Source organism: Notolepis coatsorum (assembly GCF_963971535.1).
Source record: "Notolepis coatsorum genome assembly, chromosome: 5".
NCBI classification, from domain to species: Eukaryota; Metazoa; Chordata; class Actinopteri; order Aulopiformes; family Paralepididae; genus Notolepis; species Notolepis coatsorum.
In genome coordinates this window covers 135,513,143-135,540,615 of record NC_140169.1, presented here as the reverse complement: position 1 = coordinate 135,540,615, position 27,473 = coordinate 135,513,143, and the positions used below count along the sequence as shown (strand labels likewise).

The following is a 27,473-nucleotide window of genomic DNA, read 5'->3' as shown; positions in this document are numbered from 1 at the left end:
GGCATCTTCTCTCCGGCTGGCCAATGTTAGCTAACTAAAGAAAAAGGCTTCAGCGTTCAAGTTGATGCTTTGCCGAACCCAGAGAGTCTTGTCATCAAAGCCATTATTTCAGTCTTTGACACGTCTTTTTGTATTACGGAATTCCCGAAAACTCGCCTCAAAGATGTCCTTCCTGTACCCACAGGCTTACCGCGACGAGGCAGTTGTAAGTTTAGAGTTAGTTAGTTCGTTAGCTCGCTGGCTAACAAGCCGGGATGCTTAATCATCGTGCCTTTTCATTCATTGGAACGAACTGCTGCTTTGTTAGCTCTGCTAACGTCACCCAGCCCAGCCAGTCATCCTCTCTAGACGCTTTGTTGACAAGTGTCTGCGAGGCTTCTCCTAGACTGTAAACCTCACTAACAAAGTTTAGCAACGCGATCCAGCTAACTTGTCTATGTATGTTTCTAAATGATGGTGAACTGCTATATCTGTTCATATTTTAACCTGTATTTCAACGTTATAACGTTACTTACCCCACCTCCCCAACCTCCTCCAATGTACAGTTTCAACATCAAATGTATATACTCTCTTTTTTAGACTCTTTTTGTATCACAAACAGTACTGTATTTGTAAATCTGGTATGTCATAAATGTCTGGATGTAGCAGTACTGTCTTATCTGTATGTCATGTATGTCATGATATATGTTATGATGAATTGAAAATGGGGGACCCTGATGTAAACAAGACTAAAGTCTTTCTCTGGTTTGCATCCCCTTAACATTGAGCCGTACTGTATTGTACCCATTCTGCAATCTGTTAATAACATGTCCAATCAATCAATCAATCACTTGTCTCAGGTTGACGACTATCATGGCCGGAAGATCCCTGACCCATACAGTTGGTTGGAAGACCCAGACAGTGAGAAGACGCAGGTAAAGTCCTCTCTTGACACCACACTTCACAACAATGGTAGCATCGTTTCCACGCCATAGTTCCAACGCACCCCGGGAGAGTGACAGGTAGTTTACTGTGCTGTTGTGTGTCTAATGTCTATTGGTGAATAACAACGCAATAGGCTCATCAACAAGTACAAAAACCAAACCAAAACCACACTTGCCAAGTAGCATACATTTTCACAATGCTCATCTGAAATACAGAGAAACAGCACTCCTAACTGCTGAGTCATCATGGCTTGTTGATGGGGTGTGTAACACGGGGGGAACTGATGATAGGACCTGGCTCTAGTGAACAGGTCGGTGATAGCAGGGACACACCGATACCCCTTTTTCACTGCCGAGTCCCAAACTTCCATCGCCTTTACTGAACAGTATTAGACTTGGGGCCCTTTCTCACTCACTGCTCTGTGTCGAATCAGACCCGGCTCGCATCAGAAAAGGGTGTGTCTGTCTGAGTGAGAACGCTGTCCCCCGCCCCCGCCCCCCGCTGATTCGTCCCCGGGGGCGCTGAACCGGGGCCGGTGAAATAGGTGGTCTCAGGTGCGCACTAGTGGGGGCGGTTAGGCCTGGCAATTTTGTTTGCCATTGCTATGTCTATACATTGTTCAAATGCATTTATTTCTATTAGACCAGTGGTGCCCAACCAGTCGGCCGTGGTCGACCAGTAGATCAATGACATGCAATATAATTGCCACAAGCGATGGGATAATGTTAGCTTCTGAACAGGCTAGCTAACTAGCGTTAGCCATTGCTGTATAGTATACTATACTTTCTTGTTCGAATGCATTTATTTCTATTAGACCAGTGGTGCCCAACCAGTCGGCCGTGGTCGACCAGTAGATCAATGACATTCAATATAATGCATATAATCGATGCAGCAATGTTACTAGTAAAGGCTAAGCTAACTAGCGTTTAGCCGTTAGCTTAGCGCTATCGTTAAAACGCTCAAAAGCGGACTCTACAACACCATCCATTCGTGATAAAATGGCGTGGGTTATATTGACAAGGCTTGAAATATTGACAAGGTTCAAATATAACTTCATATTTATTGGCAATTTGTTCATTTTATATCGGCATCCAGAGTCCGCAGTCGTGTTAAGACATTCCTGTTTACATTTTCGGTCGACCAGTAGATCAAGCATCAGATTGATTGAATGAAAATGTTATTAACAGATTGCAGAATGGGTACAATACAGTACGGCTCAATACACACAATTGTTATGGGGATGCAGACCAGAGAAAGACTTTCATCTTGTTTACATCAGGGTCCCCCATTTTCAATTCATAATGAATTGTAAGTAAGGGTGCAACTTGCACCGTGCAATCCATTCTTTGTGGATCTAGCCCACAGTATTTCTGACACTGGGAATACATTCCCTGAGATTCATAGATGTCCCTAGAATCGGATACCAAGAACATGCAAATGGACTATATAAAAAAAAGTCTGTAAATGTGTATTCTACATTCTTATGGAATGAATGATAAAAAATAATAAAAAAAATAAAAAAATAAAATTGTAATTAATTTTGAGTTAATTTTCATAACGCGATAATTTGCTGTGTAATTAATTAATCTAATTAACGCGATACACTGACAGCCCTAATAGTAATATAACGTTAATGCAACAAAACGAATGCCTTGCTTTGTTAATCATAACGTTGATGCAGTAGCGTATGTCGTTGTGTTGACTGTAACGGACATGATAACAACATAACACTGTGTACACATTCAAATTGCGATAATCGATTCTAACATTTTCAAATCGATGCAGTTGAATTTTCTCCTTAGGATCGATGCATTGTTACACCCCTACACCAAAGTAACTGGCCCACTGTGTATGTGTGTACACTGCAGCTAACTTGGCTAGCGTTATCAACAGCAGAGGTGGGCAATAGGGTCCAGCTGCAGCGCCGGACGGCCGGAGTGCAAGCGGTGTGACGTAATTGGCAGACTCGAGTCGACTGTCAATCAATGGTCTACCTGACACGCAAACTCATAAACAATGTTTCTGTACTGGAGGTGTACAGTATTTCAATAGGCAACCCTGAAAGGATTATTTTTCTAGAAGAGCAACACTAGCCAAAACATAGGCATTGTATGCATAAAAGGGGCAAAAGCTAAAGTTAAGTGACTGTTACTTTTGTAGCAGTAGTTTGATTTGATAGTTCATTTGATAGGGACAGCACATGTTAATGAACATCAAGTACAAAATGTAAACATGCAGGGTTGTAGCAAGAGCTAATTTACACCAGGAGACAGCAAAACTTTCAATAAATAAATAGCCTGCTTAGGGTAAAAGCATGGTGACAATCAATGATAAAAACAATAAAAACAAGAAACAAGTTACATAAACTAAATCAGATTAAAAATTATCACAGTTCTGGTTTGCCTTAAGATGGGTCTTGAACATGGAGTATGTGGGGCACTCTCTAATCACAACTGGTAGGCTATTCCAGTAGTTACCACCTTTAACAGAGAACACAGTTTTAGCAAAGGTAGTATACCGATAAGGCACCTCACAGTCCCCTCTACTGATGGCCCTGGTGTTAATGCCAGTGTCTCCTTTTTGTTCAATGTCACTGCCTTTCTTATTAGGCCTAGTTGTTGGCTACAACTTTGCCACAGTAGGCATTAATCACTTAATAGTTCAAATATTTGTGTCCCATTCCCGTTTGCACACGCAGATACACACACAGTGGGCCAGTGACTTTGGTATGTGCTATTGCACAGATGTGTGTCCCGTTCCCGTTTGCACATGCATGCACAGTACAAATATACATTTATTAAAAAAAAAAAACTGTTACTTGAAATATTTTCACTGTGCTCCTAAATATTTTTGGGTGCTCCTAAATTTCTTTGTGTGCTCCTAAATTTTTTCATTTAGGAGCACATGTGCTCCTTGGGAAAAAGGTTAGCGTAGAGCCCTGCATAATATATATGGCTCCGGCAGCTAGCAACGTTCGGTTCATATCGATACTCTTATTTTGAAACTCCCGTGGTGTCGTATGCGCTCGGCTCCACAACACACAACAGTACTCGTCTCAGTAGTAGCAGTAGTGTCTGGTCCGGAACACGCACATTGCAACATAGCAAGTAAGCAAGGCTAGTGTGCCTATTTTGCAGGCATTCTCCCTTCTGTGTGTGTGCGCGTTTGAAAAGATCAGATGAAGTCAGACGAGTATATTATATTGATAGTAAATGTACTGAGGGTGGACAGATAATGTTGATATTTAAACATAAAAAATACAATATATAATAAATGTATTCATGATCATCATGCAACATAAAACAATTGCAGGAACAGTTTGGGAGAGGAAGGGGTTTTAGGTTGCGTGTTGCGAGTTCCAAAAATGTTTACCGTACAAGTTTAAAGCTCAATATATCAAAACGTGGCACTTTATAGTGAACAGGAGGTCAATAGATTGTTTTTCATTTAAATGTCTGGAAGAGCTAAAATAATTTTTCAAATTATATTTTTGTTAAAATTTTTGAGTTGATCTAAATGTTACTGATTGTGTTAAATGGGCTTATGATATTGTCTCATATCGATTGCAGGCACCTGCATCGTATCATGGCAGATATCGGCAAATATCGTATCGTTGTCCAAAGAATCGATATTGTATCGTGATGAAACTTGTGATTCCCACCCCTAGTAGAGTCCATACACCCAACACCAAATCCCATAATTCCTTACACGTAACGTGTCTGGCTGTGTGACGTCAACTTGTCAGCATGAAAATGACAGCCAAACATGGCACTGCAACTAAATAACACAAATACAATGGGCACATTTGTGACTGTTACAAATATAACAGATTTTGGCCTGTGCTACAAAACTATCAACCTCTGTAGCACCAGTGCTATGTGCAAAAAAAGTTAACGTACAGCCCTGCATTAGGGACATACTCTCGTATACCTTATTTTAGCGTGGTATCAGACTGATATCCAATAACAGTATCTGTGTCTGTGTCTGTATCTGCATTCCTAAACAATAGTGTCTTTATTTTTTTCTCTCTCCCAGGCTTTTGTCAATTCTCAGAATCAGTTGACGCTGCCATACCTGGAGCGCTGTGAGGTGAGAGACCTGTTCAAGGAGAGGATGACTGAGCTGTACGACTACCCCAAGTACAGCTGTCCCTTCAGGAGGGGAAGCAGGTGAGACCTGAAGTTCTGACCATCGAGAGGAACGAAGGACAGGGCTTCACGCCCCTCGCATACATGGCGACCGCTCCAACGAGAGCAGAGTAAAGCGCTGAGATCACATCTTTTATCGTACCAGAGGGGAAACCACGTGCCGCTGTCGACCGTCCCGCTGCCGACCGTGAACAGGGGCAAGAAATAGGCCGTAGAAGAACAGGAATAACAACACAACAAGGATGGGAATAATACAAATAAATGAAACTAGCTTGTTTTTAAGGAGGTGCGAACCACAGCGGAGTTGAGAGAGGAATGGGAGGATGTCTGGCGCTGTGTTCTGGAGGAGTCGGGAGGGTATCGGGGTCCAGCTGGCATGTAGTGGGACGGTTTGACGTTACCAGTGTCAGCGCTTCGGCGTCTGTAATGGGAGAGAAAGATGACAGAGTAAAAGATGAGGCTCTTGATTCAGCATTTGGAACGGGTGGGGGTTGGGAGAAGCAGCTGCGAATGTTCTCTACCTTTTTCTCACAGAAGTGATAACAAAAGCTGTTCTCTTTTCCATTCGCATAATAAAACCTTATAGACTGCTGTTGTTCTGTAAAGTAATCCAGAACTGTAATTGTATATCGTATATGAGAAAGACCTATGGCACTAAACATCTAAAATACTGCTGTGCTTGCTGAAGCACTTCGTTTTTTACCCTTTTCTTATCATGTCTTTATGTGTATCAGTGACAATCAAACAGACAGTAAACAAAGAGGCCTATTAACACTATGGCGTCCGTTCACGAGTATATACGTGTTTCGAAAAAGAGCGTTGTGGACCAGAGCCACGTATATACTCGTGGCAAGTTGTTATTGTTTTATTCCATATTTATAACGCTTATTAGGTACCCGATCCACTAGCAGGATCTTTCCACATATTTGATTTTCGAAACATGCAGTACCGGCCAGATCCGCTTAGGGGCGCCATCGCTCCACTGCAGTATCATTGATGGGATTAAAATAAAAAATAAAAAATGCTTTTACAGTTCTGTGGGCGGATCATAGATCCTTGATTCCAAAAGAAGACCCTCCCTCTTGGATCAGCTTGCCGAATGTTTTTTTCAGCGTGGAATAATGGGATTTATGATTAGCCAATGTGCATATCGATCTACCAGAATCCGTTGACTGGTGAGGAAATGCTGCCGGCGATCACATGGCCTGACGGTAGGATAATATTACCCCAAATTACAGCTGGATTGGACATTGTTTTATAACGTAACGTGATCGATCAGTGAAAATGCTATATTGAACGCACACTGTATTGCTAATCAATAATAGTAATCGGCGTTCCCCGCCGCCCCCATTTCATCCATAGATGCTCTGTAATAGTCCTGATGCTACGCAGTTTGTTTTATTTCATTCGTATATATACAGCAGAAATGGCGTTTGATATAACGGCGCCAACGTTTAGCCTTTTTTGCAGCCTCCTGCAGAAAAGCCTAGACGAAAAGCGCGATATACCTTATATTCACAACGCTATAAAATGACAACCAACCGATGGATTTTTATTTTCTTTAAGCCATTATGAAGGCACGGTTTATGCACTCAAGTGACAATGAGAATGGACAGATAGCAATACTATAAATTATATATAAAGCTCTTAGAAAGTACATCGGTTTGTTTACAATCCTCTGTCCTCTGAGGCCTAAATCGCCGCGGGGCGCCGGTCGCCATAGTGTTAACCCTTTTCCCGCCAATAACGTCGTACGACGGGTTTCAAGTTCATGCGAATTCTGCCAATAACGGCGTACGACGTGATTCTGATCATAATTTCATATTTTCGCCATGGTATTCATATTCCACTCACGGAGCCTTGTCAGATGCTGATGGACTCGGCACAACTCTGCAACGCTTCAATACTGCCACCTGGTGGCTGATCGGCGAGTTGCCAAACCGGAAATGCCCGTTGCAGCTCGGTCCGTCCCCTAATTCCGTCCGGCCACTTGTTTTAGCGTCCCGGGACTCAATACACACACCGTGGATATGGATATTTGCCATAACTCAATCGACATGTTTTGGGCTGTTATTATTATTATACAAACCGGAAATGGATCGCCTAGATCCCCACCACATAACTGGGATCTGTTTGCTCCACTCTCATCGCCCAACGGTACAAGGAGACTGACGTCAGTTTCAGCGTTTTTGTTTATCATTTTAGATACAAACTGCTCTGATCAATATATCACCCATACTACATGAAGCATCTAACGACTATCACGGAATTATAAACGACCCCCCCCCCCCCCCCGTTCACCCGCGCATGATCAGTCATAACCCTTAGGACCATGTACAGTTGAAATTTTTAATATAGCGTCGATCGGTATCAAACTGCATTTGATGATCTAATATATGCATTTGTGCCTATATCTCACGTTCTGGGAAATACTGCAGAAAACGATAAAAACATATTTATACTCTAGACGGTATTTTCGTATGAATGTGTGAATGAAAAAGTAAAACGTTCCTACATCCTGAACGATAGGTAATCGATGTTGAATGGGCCATAGTAATGTCAATTTAGCAATACAATTTAAAAAGTTATAGCCCTGCAAAAAAGGTGAACATCTCCATAGACTTACAGTACTGGCAGAGAATGGTATAAGATGATCAAAGTGGTGGCAGGGAATGGGTTAAGAAGATATGGAAAATTATGTGATTTAATGTTTTATGCCATATCTCGACTTTGTCTATTTTATGCTTTATTATTGCTCTTGATCTGCCAATTTTGTGCTAGTTTTCTGCCTATGTCTTTTACAGCTGTGAAGCACTCAATTCTTGTGTGAAAGGTGCTATACAAATAAAGAGTATTATTATTATTCGCAGGTACTTCCACTTCTACAACACGGGTCTCCAGAACCAGAGTGTGATGTATGTACAGGAGAGCCTGGACGCCGACCCCACTGTCTTCCTGGACCCCAACACCTTCTCTGAAGACGGGACCGTCGCTCTGCAAGGTAAGAAGACCACAGCCTGGCGGGGAACATATGGAGGGGGGGGGGGGGGGGGGGGGGTGAATATGCCTACTTCCTGTGCAGTGCTCAAGTTATGCTATATTATGGGGGGGGGGGGGGGGGGGCATTTCTGTGTTCCACGTGGGCTAGTTAATGGGATACCATCATTTGATATCACTTATATTTGTTGTTGATGTATTTCTCTTTGGTGGTGTTGAGTAAGTGTCCTAGTGCTTCAGTTGCTGCGAACAAATGCGGTTTGTTTACATAGAAACCACTGTCTTGTTTACACGGCAACTGTAATTTTTTCCAACATAGCGACCGGCGGAGAGGTAGGCATTCCCAAACATGACTATGACTGACACCTAGCCCGGCTCGCCAACAGCTATTAGGCGGATGTTGTAATTTTTTGAAAAAAACTCAATGTCTCAATGCTCTATAATTAGTATCGTTTCTCTTCCGTGAATAGACTTGCTATTTATAGCCGTACCGACGGCCGAGGAGCGTGTTTGTCGAGTCCAATTTGTCCCTCTGTGCTAATGTTCTATTATTATTCCTCTTGTTGTTTCCAGGTTATGCCTTCTCTGAGGACGGAGAGTACCTGGCGTACGGTACCAGCGCCAGCGGCTCCGACTGGGTGGAGATGCACTTCCTGCGGGTGGAGGGGGCTGAGGTTCTGGACGACCGCCTGGAGCGGGTCAAGTTCAGCTGCATGTCCTGGACCCACGACGGCAAAGGCCTCTTCTATAACTCCTACCCCAAGCAGGAGGGCAAGAGTGACGGTGAGGAGGCTACACACATTCTCTCTCTCTCTCTCTCTCTCTCTCTCTCTCTCTCTCTCTCTCTCTCTCTCTCTCTCTCTCTTCTATAACTCCTACCCCAAGCAGGAGGGCAAGAGTGACGGTGAAGAGGCTACACACATTCTCTCTCTCTCTCTCTCTCTCTCTCTCTCTCTCTCTCTCTCTCTCTCTCTTCTATAACCCCTACCCCAAGCAGGAGGGCAAGAGTGACGGTGAAGAGGCTACACACATTCTCTCTCTCTCTCTCTCTCTCTCTCTCTCTCTCTCTTCTATAACTCCTACCCCAAGCAGGAGGGCAAGAGTGACGGTGAAGAGGCTACACACATACTCTCTCTCTCTCTCTCTCTCTCTCTCTCTCTCTCTCTCTCTCTCTCTCTCTCTCTCTCTCTCTCTTCTATAACTCCTACCCCAAGCAGGAGGGCAAGAGTGACGGTGAAGAGGCTACACACATACTCTCTCTCTCTCTCTCTCTCTCTCTCTCTCTCTCTCTCTCTCTCTCTCTCTCTCCTCTATAACTCCTACCCCAAGCAGGAGGGCAAGAGTGACGGTGAAGAGCCTACACACATACTCTCTCACTCACTCACTCTCTCTCCTGTTCTCTCTCGCACACAAACACACATACTCTCTCTCTTGTGCTCTCTCTCGCTCTGTCTCTCGCACATAAACACACACATTCACTCTCACACTGTCTCTCTCACCCCTCCCTCAACCAATAGTATATACATAGAATATAACAAGTTCTCCCTCTTGTGTGCTCCACCCTCCGTTCAGCGAGGACACCGTTTGACTGCTTTGCAGATACCGTCGCTACGCCCATAGGTCATAGGAAGTGCATAGGTCAAGTGGTAGCTACAATCCCAGCTTGCTAGACAGACATCCATACTCCAGCTGTTGAGTAGCAGGGAGGTCTCTCGCTAAGCAACTTTCTGCCATGTTCCTTTTATCACCACTAGAGGGCAGTGATGAGACTGATATATACTCTGTAGGAGATGTGTCAATAGCACTTCTTCTTGGTACTAAAATTGTGTCGGCTGATCAGATCCATGATTTCTCTCGAATAGTATACATCTAGACCATTAGTTTGATTTAGAAATATTTAGTTCCCCCTCTGTTGGAGAGATTTAATATGCCTGATATCGGTACATCGCTGAAGGTTTATTGTGTTTTCCTCTCAGGCACGGAGACCTCCAGCAACCTGCACCAGAAGCTGTACTTCCACAAGCTGGGGACCCCCCAGTCTCAGGACTGCCTGGTTGCAGAGTTCCCTGAACACCCCAAGTGGATGAGTGGGGCTGAGGTACGCATGAAGGACCTCCTACTACTACTACTACAACAACAACAACCCTTTATTTATATAGCTCTTTCCCCAAAAGAGGATCACAAAGATTCTATCAAATGTATTTCCCTAAATAAGTTTCAGAAGTGATTTAAGTGTTCAAGTTACATGCATTTTAGACTCTCCTTTGGCAATGGGCTGGGGTCTCTTCTAGGGATGGGCCTTTTAAAGAAAAATCCAGATAGATTGATCGCATGCTATACTCGATTGATCGTGTATTACTCGAAAAGGGGACAAAAACGTAAAAAAAAAAAAAAATATATATATATATATATATATATAATTCGAATATTTTTATTTATATATTATATATATTTCTTTACTTCTTTTTGTTCATTCACGTATATATGTTTAAGAAGAAGAAGAAGTTGCCTTTGAGAACCAATGGTTCTCGAGCCGTAACGGCACATGGGGCAGGAGCCTATCTCCTGTTTCCGTAGCGTGAGGCAACATGTACAAGTACACCCCTTGGACATGACGCTAGTATGTCGCAAGGACTTCCCCCCCAAACCAACCCTTGATGCTGAGTGTCAAGCAGGGAGGGTATGGGTACCATTTTTTAAATAGTCTTTGGTATGACTCTGCCGGGGCTTGAACTCCCAGCCTCCCGAACTCAGGCCGGACACTCTACCCACGAGGCCACTGAGCCGGTGTATGTTTAAGGAAACCAACAAACAGTTATAATCGTACACATACATGTGAAAAGATATGTTAAAAAAAATGTCCCCCCTATTTTTCTCATAGCTACGAGTAATTGATTACTCACGCCCATCCCTAGTCTCTTCAAGTACTTTAATAATGTATGTATACACACACACACTGGTTTTACTAACCGGGGCTCCTCAGGCAGTCCAGGGTCTCTGAATGGTATTAGAATGGTAATATAAATACAGTATTGATGATTGTGTGTGTGTGTGTGTGTCAGGTTTCAGACGATGGCCGCTATGTGCTGCTCTCCATCAGGGAGGGTTGTGACCCAGTCAACAGACTGTGGTATTGTGACCTTCAGACCACCCCAGAGGGCATTACAGGTATGATGCCTTATGATGCTTTACCACCTCTGTCCCAGCCTTACAAGAACGTTCATCCATATAACGGCTAGTTCCTGATTGGAAAAAATTTAAATGGCCAACGTGTTTCGCTCTGGGTGTCGGGCCCTCAAAACAATTGTCAGACTTCTTCACTTAAACAGAAAAAGTACAACTATATTTGATCATAACCTATCAATTATATGTCACCCTACATAGTGTGCATATTTGTTTCCAGTTTTCAGAAACTTAAAATACATTTACATTGAGTCATTTAGCTGACTCTTTTATCCAAAGCGGCTTACAAGTCGGCAGGAAGGAAGTAACATTGTTCAGTGTTGAACTTCGGTGATAGTCTTGAGCATAGATATATATAGAACACTAGATAGCTTGCCCGCGCTGCCGGCCAATGGAGAGCGACATCACTGAACCGCCGCCATCTTGGGAGAGTCAGCCTTGAGTGAGAGTGAGTGAGCTGCACAGACAAAAATACTCATAACTCGCTGAAATATTGACTGATTTACAAACGGTTTGGTTTATTACAAGCATTATTAACGTGGCTATGATTCAAGCGGTTTGTAAAAGTATGCAGTATCATAACTACATCTTTGATGTTTATAGCAAACCAACCCGTTTGTAAATCCGTCAATATTTCAGCGAGTTATGAGTATTTTTGTCTGTGCAGCTCACTCACTCTCACTCTCACTCAAGGCTGACTCTCCCAAGATGGCGGCGGTTCAGTGACGCTGGTGACTCCGCCTTAAGCTATCTAGTGTTCTATAGATATCTATGGTCTTGAGTGCATAGTAGTATAGACATATTAGCATAGTAGGTAGGTAATAATATATATAGGCAATGTAGATTCCTTAGTAGCACAGTGCATATTAGTAAAAGACGGTAAGAAGGTTAGTTGTTTTCTTTTGTTTGTTCTTTAAAATTAATGTACAGCATTTTTTATTGATGTCTCCAACACATGGAACGCTCTTCACAAACCCTAAAGTTAGAGGTCCTCCCATCTGCTTCTGCTTTTAAACATCTGGCGTTAAATCTCTTTGTCAAATTGCAATTGTTTTTAGTTTCTTCTATTCTTTTTATATTTCTATTGTGTTGCTCATGTGTGTGTAAACTCGTCGTCGTTGTAAATGAGGGAAAACTCAATGTCCTTCGAGTTAAAATAAAGGTTTGAATGAATGTTCTCGTCACTAGGGTTGTTGCCGTGGGAGAAGCTGATCGATAACTTTGACGCCGAGTACGAGTACGTGACCAACGAGGACACGGTGTTCACCTTCAAGACTAACCTAGAAGCCCCACGCTACCGCATCATCAACATCGACTTCGCCTCCCCGGCCCAGGGCAACTGGAAGGAGCTCATCCCCCAGCATGACAAGGACGTCATCGGTAGGTCACGCTGAGAATGTTGTCACAGTATTCTGTTATATTTGGAAGGATTCTGGAAAATATATATATACTGTGTGTATATATATATATATATATATTTATTTTTTTGTATATACTTAATTCATAAGGCTTTCCCCTCTGCCCTGCATAATCACATGGCTTTGTTTTATAAGATATGGTTCATTTGTCAGTTGGCAATATAAAACAACCGGACCAATGAAAAACCTCAAGTCTCAAAAATATATTTTTTATTGGATAAAAGTGCTGCTAGTTGAGACCTGCTGACATGCTGCTGCTCTAGTGGGACGTCATCTGGCGGCTCAATGTTATCTATAGCACCTTTTTAAATGTAATGTTATCTTTTTTTCCTTTGTCTATGTTCATTTACTGTCCTGTATGGTTGTTTGTTGTTGTTTTTTATGTCAGGTGTTGCTCGAAAAAGAGCTCTAAAAACACACTAATGACTAATGGATCAGTTGACAGAATTCTATAGCCATTATTAGTTGTCTTTACTGACTTGCTCTCGTCTCCTTCCCACCTCACCCGGCAGTGTTCGCCACCTGCACCTACTCCAGCTTCCTGTTTGTGTGCTTCCTCCACGACGTGAAGAACGTGCTGAAGATGTACCGTCTTCACAACGGGGAGGAGCTGCGGACCTTCCCCCTGGACGTGGGCTCCGTGGTGGGCTTCACCGGCCGCAAGCGGGACTCGGAGATCTTCTACTACTTCACCTCCTTCCTGTCTCCAGGTACCGGCTCGCTCCGGGGACCCGCAGAGGGCTTTCTCTCCAGTGGGCAAACGAAAGGGGAAGAAAGATATTTTACGTTTTGTGTCTTCTCCTCTCCAGCCATCATCTACCATTGTGACCTGACCAAGGAGCCCCTGCAGCCCAAGGTGTTCAGGGAGGTCACGGTCAAAGGCTTCGACCCCTCCGACTACCAGACCACTCAGGTAACTAGACCACAACCGCTCTCATTGCTGTATATCTATCTATCCACATCTGTCTTTACATACCTGCCCATAATCCTTTTCCATATCTGTTGATACTATATCTATACATATCCCATACCTACTCTTACTAGTTACACTGCTTGCCAGTATGACTACTACCATACCGTCTTTATACCTGTATCACTGTACATATTAATACTACAACTCTACATACATCTCATTAGCACTAAACTCGGTAGTACTAATTTATATATTGTATAAACAGTTTAATCACCTGTATATTATTATTATTAAGGCTGTCAAAGTTAACGCGGTATTAACGCGCTATCACCGATTATATTAACGCCACAATTTTTTTTAACTCACGCTTAATCTTTTAAGAAAAGATTTTTTTTTTTTTTTTTTTTTTACTAGACTTCACTCTGGTGTATTATTGATGCTCTCATTGATACTATGTTTGTGTGTGTGTGTGTGTGTGAGAGATATAGAGAGAGGGGGGTGAGAGAGATGAGGAAGGGGAAAGAGAGTGTGTGTGTGTGTGTGTGAGAGAGAGGGGGGGGGGGGTGTGATTACTCGGCCCTTGTGTGGGTGAATGTAACAAGTTCCTAACGTTTTCTTTCCCCTATTATTTCATGCACACTTTATTCATTGTTTTAAATTATTATTTTCTTTTAAGTTATTTTGTGCATCACTCTGTTTTGAATTTGATGCAAATTTGCAATGCATGAGGGTCATCCTTTTGTGTTAAATGGCTGCATAAAGCAAACATTTGTTGACTCATGTTGATAAGAGTATTAAAACTTGGAACTTGAAAAATATCCGTTTAAGGTAGATACAAAAGAAAGAGATTAATTTGCAATTAATCGCGAGTTAACTATGGACAATCATGCGATTAAATATTTTAATCGATTGACGGCACTAATTATTATAGCACTTTACTGTTACATTTGCACTCTGGTTGGATGCCAAACTTCTTCTTGTTGTACTGTACTTGTGCTGTATAATGACGATACATTTTAATCGAATCTAATATTTCTCATACATCAACATACAGTGACTGTTGTGTCTTCCAACATGAAGGGGGAAACATGCATCGTAAACATTCTGTGAAAAGGCCTCTTGTTCAAAGTCAACTTTATTGTCATTTCTCATAATGTGCAAGACAAACAGAAAAAATTCAATTGCGTTCCCCCCCTTCCCACGGTGTATGTAAAAGATCTAATATAAACATAAAGTGACATATAGGACACAATGTACACACACAATATACAGGACTATATACAATAGGGCTGGGCAATTAATGGGAAAAAAATCGCGATCTCGATTCATAGACCTATGCAATCTCATTTCTAATTTATGACTACCGGTATTTCTTTTTTTATAAAAAAAGTAGGGCTGTCAGTTTATCGCGTTAATTAGATTAATTAATTACACAGCAAATAATCGCGTTATGAAAATTAACTCAAAATTAATTACAAAAAAAAGTTTTTTTTTTTTTTTTTTTTTATAAAATTTTTTTTGTATCTCATTCATTCGATAAGCATGTAGAATACACATTTACAGATTTTTTTTAATATGGTCCATTTGCATGTTCTTGGTATCTGATTCTAGGGACATCTATGAATCTCAGGGAATGTATTCCCAGTGTCAGAAATACTGTGGGCTAGATCCACAAAGAATGGATTGCACGGTGCAAGTTGCACCCTTACTTACAATTCATTATGAATTGAAAATGGGGGACCCTGATGTAAACAAGACGAAAGTCTTTCTCTGGTCTGCATTCCCTAACAATTGTGTGTATTGAGCCGTACTGTATTGTACCCATTCTGCAATCTGTTAATAACATTTTCATTCAATCAATCAATCTGCGCAGTGATTGATTGAATGAACATTTTATTTTAAGTAAATTGTAATGAACCAAATGAGAATATCAATTTTTTTTTTATCTTTGACTGTGAATAACACCATGCTCAAATTGACCAGACCTGACAAATCTAAGCAAATTAATAGATGGAAGATGATTAAACAGAAGGTTTTGTAGATACAGTACTGAATTCAGCCATCTGGACACATGCAATTTGAAATATGATTATAGAATATAGAATATGAGGCATAAAATGGTAATGTGATTTAAATGCGATTAATTAGATTAATTAATTACAAATCCTGTAATTAATTAGATTAATTTTTTTAATCGCCTGACAGCACTAAAAAAAAGATGATTTTTTTTTAAATGATGACGATTCTGACTTGAGTTATTTTGTATGTTACAAGAGACTTGTAAGTTTAAGTCAAGCACTTTCATATATGTTATGTTTAAGTCAAGCACTTTGATATATGTTATGTTGTCTGTTTAAGAAAGAGTGCAATAAATGATTTTATTGAAAAAATAAATCGTGTGAGAGAATCATGATCTCAATTCTTAGAGAGAAAAATCGTGATTCACATTTGAGCAAGAATCGCCCATCCCTAATATACAATATAAACATTAGCTAAATTTTTTTTTTAATAATAATAACAAAGCCTTGTTCCCCGTGTCTGTCCTCCAGATCTTCTACCCCAGTAAGGACGGCGCTGAGATCCCCATGTTCGTGGTGCACAAGAAGGGGCTGAAGCTGGACGGCTCCCACCCGGCCTTCCTGTACGGCTACGGAGGCTTCAACATCTCCATCACGCCCAGCTACAGCGTGTCGCGCCTCATCTTCGTCCGGCACCTGGGAGGAGTCCTGGCCGTGGCCAACATCCGGGGAGGAGGGGAGTACGGGGAGACCTGGCACAAAGGTACATCCGGGGAGGAGGGGAGTACGGGGAGACCTGGCACAAAGGTACATCAGGGGAGGAGGGGAGTACGGGGAGACCTGGCACAAAGGTACATCAGGGGAGGAGGGGAGTACAGGGAGACCTGGCACAAAGGTACATCAGGGGAGGACGGGGAGACCTGGCACAAAGGTACATCAGGGGAGGAGGGGAGTACGGGGAGACCTGGCACAAAGGTACATCAGGGGAGGACGGGAGTACAGGGAGACCTGGCACAAAGGTACATCAGGGGAGCAGGGGAGACCTGGCACAAAGGTACATCAGGGGAGGAGGGGAGACCTGGCACAAAGGTACATCCGGGGAGGAGGGGAGTACGGGGAGACCTGGCACAAAGGTACATCCGGGGAGGAGGGGAGTACAGGGAGACCTGGCACAAAGGTACATCAGGGGAGGACGGGAGACCTGGCACAAAGGTACATCAGGGGAGGAGGGGAGTACGGGGAGACCTGGCACAAAGGTACATCAGGGGAGGAGGGGAGACCTGGCACAAAGGTACATCAGGGGAGGAGGGGAGACCTGGCACAAAGGTACATCAGGGGAGTACGGGGAGACCTGGCACAAAGGTACATCAGGGGAGGACGGGGAGACCTGGCACAAAGGTACATCAGGGGAGGAGGGGAGTACGGGGAGACCTGGCACAAGGTACATGACTCTGTCTCTCTCTCACTCATTAGCTCAGGGGCCACCTTGCTTTTTCCGTTGCAGCCCCCAGGCTGTGGAACAGTATCCCTACCTCAGTCCGTCTTTCCCCTCGATCAGGTCTTTTAAATCCCAGCTCAAAACTTACCTTTATTCTCTTGCATTTCCTTGATCCTGACCTGTACCTTGTCTGAGCTATTGTACCGATGTGCGATTTTTCTGTTACATGTTGTATGACCCGTCTGTTGACCCCTGCCTGCCTTTTGTAAAGCACCTTTGTTTGTCTTGTGTCGTGTAAAACGTGCTATATAAATAAATCTGATTGATTGATTGATAATGTTTCCTTCCAAATGTCAAGTACATTTTAAGCAAACTTTTTTAAATGTGGCAAAACAATAGAATGCCTGTTTGTCTCTCTAGCTGCCATGCTGGTCAACAAGCAGAACTGCCTCACAGACTTCTCTCCTGTTCTTCTCTCTCTCGCTGGTCAACCAGCAGAACTGCCTCACAGACTTCTCTCCTGTTCTTCTCTCTCTCTAGCTGGTCAACCAGCAGAACTGCTTCACAGACTTCTCTCCTGTTCTTCTCTCTATAGCTGGTCAACCAGCAGAACTGCCTCACAGACTTCTCTCCTGTTCTTCTCTCTCTCTAGCTGGTCAACCAGCAGAACTGCCTCACAGACTTCTCTCCTGTTCTTCTCTCTCTAGCTGGTCAACCAGCAGAACTGCCTCACAGACTTCTCTCCTGTTCTTCTCTCTCTAGCTGGTCAACCAGCAGAACTGCTTCACAGACTTCTCTCCTGTTCTTCTCTCTCTAGCTGGTCAACCAGCAGAACTGCCTCACAGACTTCTCTCCTGTTCTTCTCTCTCTAGCTGGTCAACCAGCAGAACTGCCTCACAGACTTCTCTCCTGTTCTTCTCTCTCTCTAGCTGGTCAACCAGCAGAACTGCCTCACAGACTTCTCTCCTGTTCTTCTCTCTCTAGCTGGTCAACAAGCAGAACTGCCTCACAGACTTCTCTCCTGTTCTTCTCTCTCTCTAGCTGGTCAACCAGCAGAACTGCCTCACAGACTTCTCTCCTGTTCTTCTCTCTCTAGCTGGTCAACCAGCAGAACTGCCTCACAGACTTCTCTCCTGTTCTCCTCTCTCTAGCTGGTCAACCAGCAGAACTGCCTCACAGACTTCTCTCCTGTTCTTCTCTCTCTAGCTGGTCAACCAGCAGAACTGCCTCACAGACTTCTCTCCTGTTCTTCTCTCTCTAGCTGGTCAACAAGCAGAACTGCCTCACAGACTTCTCTCCTGTTCTTCTCTCTCTCTAGCTGGTCAACCAGCAGAACTGCCTCACAGACTTCTCTCCTGTTCTTCTCTCTCTAGCTGGTCAACCAGCAGAACTGCCTCACAGACTTCTCTCCTGTTCTCCTCTCTCTAGCTGGTCAACCAGCAGAACTGCCTCACAGACTTCTCTCCTGTTCTTCTCTCTCTAGCTGGTCAACCAGCAGAACTGCCTCACAGACTTCTCTCCTGTTCTTCTCTCTCTATAGCTGGTCAACCAGCAGAACTGCTTCACAGACTTCTCTCCTGTTCTTCTCTCTCTAGCTGGTCAACCAGCAGAGCTGCCTCACAGACTTCTCTCCTGTTCTTCTCTCTCTAGCTGGTCAACCAGCAGAGCTGCCTCACAGACTTCTCTCCTGTTCTTCTCTCTCTCTAGCTGGCATGCTGGCCAACAAGCAGAACTGCTTCACAGACTTCCACTGTGCAGCAGAGTACCTGGTCAAGGAGGGCTACACCTCTCCCGCCAAACTCACCATCAACGGAGGTTCGAATGGTGGCCTGTTAGTAGGTATGTATTTTAACTTAAAGGTCCAACCTCTATTTCACCCTGATACACACACGGCAATACTATGATTATTTACATTTAGTCATTTAGCTGACGCTTTTATCCAAAGCGACTTACAAGTTCTGTACGACAAGTCATCAGGAAGGGCACAACTCTTATCAGCTGAGTAACAATGTTCATCAAAGTGTTGAGTGCTACAGTGTAGGTTAGTTTATTAGGACAAGTGCGTGACAGTAAGGTTAGTTAGGGTTAGATATTTCTTATTGTCGCTATAATACTAATACGGTAATGCTGCATATAGGCAAGAGCTTTCATCAGTGGGCCATAGACTCATTCACCATCGTCTTACCTCATTCAGCGATGGGTAGTGATTTAACAGATGCCAAACTTATTTTCATTGTACTGTACTTGTATAATGACAATAAATCTGAATCTAACAGACATTTATTTAAATCGAGATCTTTGAGATTGGCACTTTAACAAAGACCGGGGACATGCATTGCATTTTGTTTATCTATAAGGCGGCTCTGCTTATGAAACGTCCCTATCATCTCTGCTCTTTGATTGCTTTTAAATACAGTACACATGGTACTAGGTCACACGGTCGCTTTAGATAAACCACATGTAAAAACTGAGCTTGGAAAAACTATAAAAAAAACTCAAACTTGGCGGTCAGGTGGCGTAGCGGAGATTGCGCTCGTCACCAATGCAAGAGACTGCGGTCTCGACTCCCGGAGTCAGCATTGCCTTGGCTTGGGCTGATCGCTATACTAACTCGTTTGGCTGGGTTAGGGGGAGGGAAGCCGTGGGTGGGAAACTGGCGTTGTGGACAGCGACGCCTACAGGTCAGGTCTGGGCGCTTGCTCAGCGGAGGCAGGACTTGAGGAAGGCCTCCCACGCGTTACATTTCACCAATGAGAGCCCTCGCTGCCAGGTGAGAAGAGAGCCACTGGCTGTCGCCGCGCGTGTCGGAGGAATCGTGCGGATACTTCAGGGTTCCCTTGTACCGACCAGTAGGAGAACATGCGCACAACAACCAGGTAGGGGAGGGGGGGGGGGAATTGGCACAACGACTAAATTGGGACGGGGAGAAAACAGAGAAATCAGAGAAAGAGAGATAAAAAAAAAATCTAACTTGGAACATTTCATTCCATTTCTGAAGTTTCTTCAAACAAGTACTTGTTTCGTTTGATATACATATTTGTTGATGTTGGACTGAATTCTTTATTTATTTTTTTATTGGCCAGTTTTGTCAAGTTAGTCTGTCTGCTGACATGTTTCTAGAAAGCCTAGAAAGAAGCCTCTGACTCTGTCATGTCAATCCATCGTCGGCACCTGGACACTTGTTTTTTCAGGAAGCCTCCACGCCCTGAAATGGAACACGGGTGCAAAAGGGAGAAAGAAAAATCCACAGTATGACATGACGAAAGCTCTACGCAAACGTTGCTCTGCAAACGCCATGAATTCTTGATCTTTGCAAAGCGGTGTTGCAGCATGGTCCTTTTTTCTTTTGTTATGAGATATTGGAAGCAGACCTTGTTATGAGATATTGAAAGCAATACCAGTAGGAGTCAATCGGGGCATGAAGCGTTTCTATGAAAAGTCTAAATCCTAACTGAAGCCCTTGTGCAAGTTCTGGTAGGATCGACTGAAATGACTAAAAACGGCTTCTTCTACCTGATTATACATCAAGCTATAAGACCTGATATACATCAAGCTATAAGACCTGATATACAAGCTATAAGACCTGATATACATCAAGCTATAAGACCTGATATACATCAAGCTATAAGACCTGATATACATCAAGCTATAAGACCTGATATACATCAAGCTATAAGACCTGATATACATCAAGCTATAAGACCTGATATACATCAAGCTATAAGACCTGGTATACATCAAGCTATAAGACCTGATATACATCAAGCTATAAGACCTGATATACATCAAGCTATAAGACCTGATATACATCAAGCTATAAGACCTGGTATACATCAAGCTATAAGACCTGATATACATCAAGCTATAAGACCTGGTATACATCAAGTTATAAGACCCGATATACATCAAGCTATAAGACCTGATATGATATACATCAAGCTATAAGACCTGATATACATCAAGTTATAAGACCTGATATACATCAAGCTATAAGACCTGATATACATCAAGCTATAAGACCTGATATGATATACATCAAGCTATAAGACCTGATAGTTATTAGGCTGTTTTCATATGAAGTCACCCAGATTGGACACCATCTTCTCTGCGCTGTTATCAGTGTGCGTCAGTACCTCATGTGTGTGTTATCGTTGTGTGTGTCAGTACCTCATGTGTGTTATCAGTGTGTGTCAGTACCTCATGTGTTTGTTATCAGTGTGTGTCAGTACCTCATGTGTGTGTGTGTTATCAGTGTGTGTCAGTACCTCATGTGTGTATCAGTGTGTGTCAGTACCTCATGTGTGGGTTATCAGTGTGTGTCAGTACCTCGTGTGTGTATGTTTGTCCCTCTGCTCCCAGCGCTGTGTATCATTATCAGTTTGTGTCAGTACCTCATGTGTGTGTGTTTGTCCCTTGCTCCCAGCGGCCTGTGTGAACCAGCGGCCTGAGCTGTTTGGCTGTGCCGTGGCCCAGGTGGGCGTCATGGACATGCTCAAGTTCCACAAGTTCACCATCGGCCACGCCTGGACCACGGACTTCGGCTGCTCCGAGGTCAAAGAGCAGTTCGACTGGCTCATCAAGTACGTGTTATAAGATAAGCTATTCCTCTATTGATCCCCTTGGGGAATGTCAGGCAATCATAGCAGCATGGGGGGAGGGGAGGTACAGGTAGTAGAAGACATACAGGTACAGGTCACAGAATTATAGTACAGTGGAGAAGTAAAAATTAAAATAGGCAGTGTAAACGATATACAATATAATTAACTATATGTACGTAGACGTGTGTGCAGGCTGCTCATGATCTACACAAGCACTCAGCTGCTCATGGCCCCTAAAATCAAAGGGATATCTGTTCGCAAGTCATCAGCATTATATACATTTTTCAGGGTATTTAGCTTGATTTGATCATTAGAGACTTCAAAATATTCATTATTTCATGCATCCATGCAAATGATTATGATGATGTATTTGTATATGTATTTTGTGCCATCTTCCTTTCTCGTCTTGCCACTGAAATAGAAAAGTTTTATAATGCATTTTTATTAAACGTTAAAAAAAATGGATTTAATATAAATTGACCGGCCTCTGAAAACAAGCAGCTCAGGTGGAACGTATGGCTCCACCTCCACCACGCTCCTTACAGCACAAGTACCATTTTACTCACGTCAAAGAAAGAGCTCTGCTAGCCATTCCATTCAGAGGACGTAGACTATTTCTACTTTTCCCTGGCTGTCTCATGTCGCTGGACTCTCACTGTTTCAATGCCATGCATGATTCTATCCGGATGGTACCAACTAGGGCTGGGCGATATGCTCAATCCTTTTTATTTATGTCTTTTATCTTGTAATACAATTGTCATTGTGCTATTTCCATTCAAAATGGGGTATTTTATACTGCTGCAATGGGTCTTTTTAGGACTAACTTAAAAAATATACTGTGTATATTATATAATATATATATATTAGGGCTGTCAGTTTATCGCGTTAATTAGATTAATTAATTACACAGCAAATTATCGCGTTATGAAAATTAACTCAAAATTTATTAAAAAAAATAAATAAAAAATGTAATACTCTTTTTTTTGTATCTCATTCATTCCATAATAATGTCGAATACACATTTACAGACTTTTTTTTAATATTGTCCATTTGCATGTTCTTGGTATCTGATTCTAGGGACATCTATGAATCTCAGGGAATGTATTCCCAGTGTCAGAAATACTGTGGGCTAGATCCACAAAGAATGGATTGCATGGTGCAAGTTGCACCCTTACTTACAATTCATTATGAATTGAAAATGGGGGACCCTGATGTAACCAAGACCAAAGTCTTTCTCTGGTCTGCATCCCCTTAACAATTGTGTGTATTGAGCCGTACTGTATTGTACCCATTCTGCAATCTGTTAATAACATTTTCATTCAATCAATCAATCTGCGCGGTGATTGAATGAAAATTTTATTTTGAGTAAATTGTAATGAACCAAATGAGAATATCAATACATTTTTTTTTTATCTTTGACTGAATAACACCATGTTCAAATTGACCAGACCTGAAAAATCTAAGCAAATTAATAGATGGAAGATGATTAAACAGAAGGTTTTGTAGATACAGTACTGAATTCTGCCATCCGGACACATGCAATTTGAAATATGATTATAGAATATAGAATATCAGGCATAAAATGGTTATGCGATTAAAATGCGATTAATTAGATTAATTAATTACAAATCCTGTAATTAATTTTTTTAATCGCCTGACAGCACTAATATATATATATGATTAGATATTTTTTTACACTATATCTTGGGCAATGGTATAGTAAAACAAAATCCATACCTTCATATTTGGTATATACCTTTCCATCACAGTCGAGAATGCAGCTGTGACCGCGTCCCCAACCGCCAAGAACCTTGGTGTTGTCCTCGACGACCAGTTGAACTTCTCTGCTCACATCGCAGCGACAACCAGAACCTGCCGATTCCTCCTGAGCAACGTCAGAAGGATACGCCCCTTCCTGACAAAAGAAGCCACCCAACTCCTCGTCCAATCAACAGTCATCTCCCGCCTCGACTACTGCAACGCACTGCTCGCTGGCCTCCCGGCCACTGCCACTAAGCCTCTTCAACTCATTCAGAACGCAGCGGCCCGCCTGATCTCAAACCTACCGAAGTCGGCCCATGTCACCCCACTTCTTAGGGACCTGCACTGGCTCCCCATTGCTGCACGAATCCGCTTCAAGGCCCTCGACCTAGCATACCGTGCGGCAAAGGGAACTGCTCCCGCCTACCTCCGGTCAATGGTCTCTAACTACACACCCTCAAGACCCCTACGCTCTGCATCTTCTGGCCGCCTCAGACCTACTCCTATCCAAGCTCCGGGAGGGTCATCAAAGAGAAGTCGCCTATTCTCAGTCCTTGCCCCACAATGGTGGAATGAACTACCCACCCCAGTTAGGACAGCCGAAACACGTCCAATCTTTCGCCGTCGACTAAAGACGCACTTCTTCAACCATTATATGAATTAAAAAAATAAATAAAAATCTAACCCTAACTAACCATACTGTCATGCACTTGTCCTAATAAACTAACCTACACTGTAGCACTCAACACTTTGATGAACATTGTTACTCAGCTGATAGAGTTGTGCTCTTCCTGATGGCTTGTCGTACAGAACTTGTAAGTCGCTTTGGATAAAAGCGTCAGCTAAATGACTAAATGTAAATGTAAATGGTATACCTTCATATTTGGTATGCCCTCCAGCCTTAGTATCAACCATGTTGGAACCGGTTGGAACCTGATTATGATGCCCAGTTGCGCGTGGCTTCTCTTTAACGTCCCCCGCCTTGCCCCCTCCTCCAGGTACTCCCCCCTCCACAACATCTGCGTGCCCCAGGGCGAGGGCGTCCAGTACCCCTCGGTCCTCCTGCTGACCGGGGACCACGACGACCGGGTGGTGCCCCTCCACTCCCTCAAGTACATCGCCACCCTGCAGCACATAGTGGGCCGCAGCGCCAAGCAGGCCAACCCCCTGTTCATCCACGTGGACACCAAGTCTGGCCACGGCGCCGGCAAGCCCACCGGCAAGGTCATCCAGGAGGTGGCCGACACCTACGCCTTCATCGCCCGCTGCCTCAACATCTCCTGGGTCAAATAAGTGGCACCTTACCTGGGTCAATTTTGACCTTCGACCCCCCCCCCCCCCCACACACACGCACGCACACACCATCTCGTCTTCTTTTCCTTATGCCCTCCATCCTAACCTGCTTCCCTCCTGCCTTCCTTATTTAACCCTTCGTAGCTGTTCTCACTCTTCTCTGAATAGTTTTCCTTCACCTCTCCAGGATCTTCATACGCACCCCTCCCCCGCTGGCCCGTCAAGAGCGTGGCGTTGGGATCCCCTTGGCTACACGGTTACCCGCACTTGCAGTATGAAAGCTAACCGATAGCACTTATACAACATTTAGCCCTTCCTTCCTTTCTTCTTCTGTGGTGTTCCCCTACCGCGGCCGCCACGCTTGTAGTGTTTTAATGAATCGAACATTCGCTACAATGCCAGTGGACGTTACTGTAATCAGCCAATCAGCTGTTATTGTCATGAGGTCAAAGTGACAAAGGTCAACCCGGGGGGGTCATCGTGAGACGTCTTTATGGATCGGTGCTCCTCCCACACAGACTATTTATTTATCTCCTGAGCGCGTTGCAGAGGCTGTTGTTGGGCGAGTGATTCCAGCATGTAGGATTTTAAATACCCACAGTATTGGTATGAGATATACTGTTGGCGGGCAGAATTGTAACGGAGAGTTTGCTGCAAAGTGCAAATACTTTTTCTGTGCGTTTGTGTGTGAGTGTGTGTGTTTAGATGTTATTTTCCACATATCTTTCAGACTGATGTTGATTTCTACCTCTTGACATGTGCTGATGTTTACCTTTTTTAAAGGGAACGCGACAATAACAACAACGCTAACAATGCCACGATTACAATAAACACATTTTTGACCAGCAACGTGCCCTGCTCTTTGTCCCCCCCCGCTCCTCTAGAACAGCTCTAGCAGGTTCACCAGAGCACAATGTTACACAACAGTCCTGCACGCTTGGATACAGCCACCACTGTACAATGGGTGTGTGCGTCCGTGTCCCCGGTCCTCCACCAGGGGGCGGTGTCGGCTGAAGGAAAAGCAGCAACACGTGCTGTCAGAGTGGAACATGAGGGTGGTCTGTGTGACGGAGTGCTCCATGTGGCCCATCCAGCATGTGTGTTTTGTGTTACAATCGGTTTGCATATGTCTCTCCTTCAGTCCCGCAGGGTTGCGGCGGCAGAATGAAAGGTGGTGTATGAAGCCGTGAGCTCCAGATGATCCTAGTAACGCCCATAATAAGCAATGTATATGTATTCTTTTATATAAAAAAAAATCAGAAGAGCATTATTTTGTTTAATTTCCACCAGAAAGACCATGTTTGCATGTAACTTGCATCAATTTGATACAAACTTATACCATGAATTTCAGTCATGAAGATTTATGTCTGGATCAGCTTTTTTAAGTGTGTAAACGGTACAGGTTGTTTTTCTCTCTGCAACGTCCCTGGGAGCCTCTCTTCATATTCTGTCTTTGATGCATCGTCTGGATGGGGGGGTTGTTTAAAATTAGACTAGGTCCTATACGCCGTCTAAAACAATAGGTTGGGTTTTTTTATTCAACTACTCAGTCCCAGTTTTCTGATGGAGCCGTATTGCCTCTACATTCATTCAGCCGTGGTGGCCCACCACCACCATCACAGTACGAATAGCACCAATATAAAATAGTAAAGTAACTATATAACCTAGCTCATAGTTTCCCTCAAAAAGCACGAACCAGCATCCAAATATCAACAGTTTTAGAACTAAGCAACTGGGGTGGATGTGGAACAACCCCCACCAAGTACCCCCTGCCACCATTACAGAGGAAATAAAGAGTCAAGTGTAATTGCAGTGGTGACTCTAGATATCCAACAATAAATGTGACTTGTCCTCTCAAAGGGAGCTGACTTGAAGGTAAATCTCAATATAGAGCATCAGAGTTATTGTCTCCAAATTGCTACCGTAGTGTATTTATTATCACTGTACATCTGATAAGCACCATTACTCAGTAGTACTAATTTATAAATGTTATACCCAGTTTAATAACCTGTGCATTGTACATGACTTTACTGTTGCATTTGCACTCTGGTTAGATGCCAAACTTATTTTCATTGTACTGCACTTGTGCTGTATAATGACAATACATTTGAATCTCATCTAAAATTGCTTGCAGAATAGGAACATTTTCTCATGGCCTATTTTTTTTTATGTTACAATAAACATACATTAGACCACACAGTTGTGTTATTCAATGATCTTATAGAATTGAAAAGGTAAAGAAAAACATGCACCAAACATGTATTAAGAATGTATGATGAAGTATCACAGGGCAATTGTGATATACTTCACATGTATCATCACAATTTCTAAACAAATAACACAACCAATGCTTCTTTAACGTTGTGATTTTATTTATATCCAAGAAAGACACATCAACAATAACTTAAAGAAACTGCAAATATGGGTCCAATCTGCATGGGCTATAGAAAACACATAATCAAAAAGCAATGTATGAAAGGGACATAATGAACAAAGTAGCAAGTAGGCCTACTAATTATTACCAAATAACTTCAAACATTGCATTTCATGATCAACAATTCTAACAGGAATTTAAAGTCACAAATAAATTGTAATGAAAATATTTTTAAGGGACTTTAAGTATTTGATGTATGATGGGGGGCATAATGGCTGAAAGTATTCAAGGGAACAGGGTATAAAACACATTATGTATGCCTATTAAATGTCAAAGTACAATTTCAGTGCTGTTTGTAATCCAAAATAATGAATAACATTTCATCATTGTCATTCATGATAGGGTTAT

The 27,473-nt window shown here is 42.9% G+C and overlaps 1 protein-coding gene across 1 annotated transcript; it reads left to right on the top strand.

Moving 5' to 3' along the window:
- prep (prolyl endopeptidase) lies at positions 1 to 25,649 on the top strand. Its single transcript, XM_084314655.1, has 14 exons — positions 1 to 205; positions 840 to 914; positions 4,960 to 5,093; positions 7,943 to 8,073; positions 8,643 to 8,852; positions 10,046 to 10,167; positions 11,132 to 11,237; positions 12,441 to 12,632; positions 13,183 to 13,380; positions 13,480 to 13,583; positions 16,133 to 16,364; positions 18,747 to 18,878; positions 21,463 to 21,619; positions 24,397 to 25,649. The coding sequence occupies exons 1-14, from the start codon at positions 65 to 67 to the stop codon at positions 24,689 to 24,691; spliced, it is 2,229 nt and encodes a 742-aa protein (XP_084170781.1). The 5' UTR covers positions 1 to 64; the 3' UTR covers positions 24,692 to 25,649.
- The last annotated feature ends 1,824 nt before the right edge of the window (positions 25,650 to 27,473 follow it).

Bases quoted from the DNA above. Each gene is read 5' to 3' on its own strand.
- prep (XM_084314655.1), top strand. From the start codon at position 65: ATGCTTTGCCGAACCCAGAGAGTCTTGTCATCAAAGCCATTATTTCAG. The intron at 13,381-13,479 runs GTACCGGCTCGC...TCTCCTCTCCAG, and splicing joins CACCTCCTTCCTGTCTCCAG to CCATCATCTACCATTGTGAC. The intron at 18,879-21,462 runs GTATGTATTTTA...CCTTGCTCCCAG, and splicing joins GAATGGTGGCCTGTTAGTAG to CGGCCTGTGTGAACCAGCGG.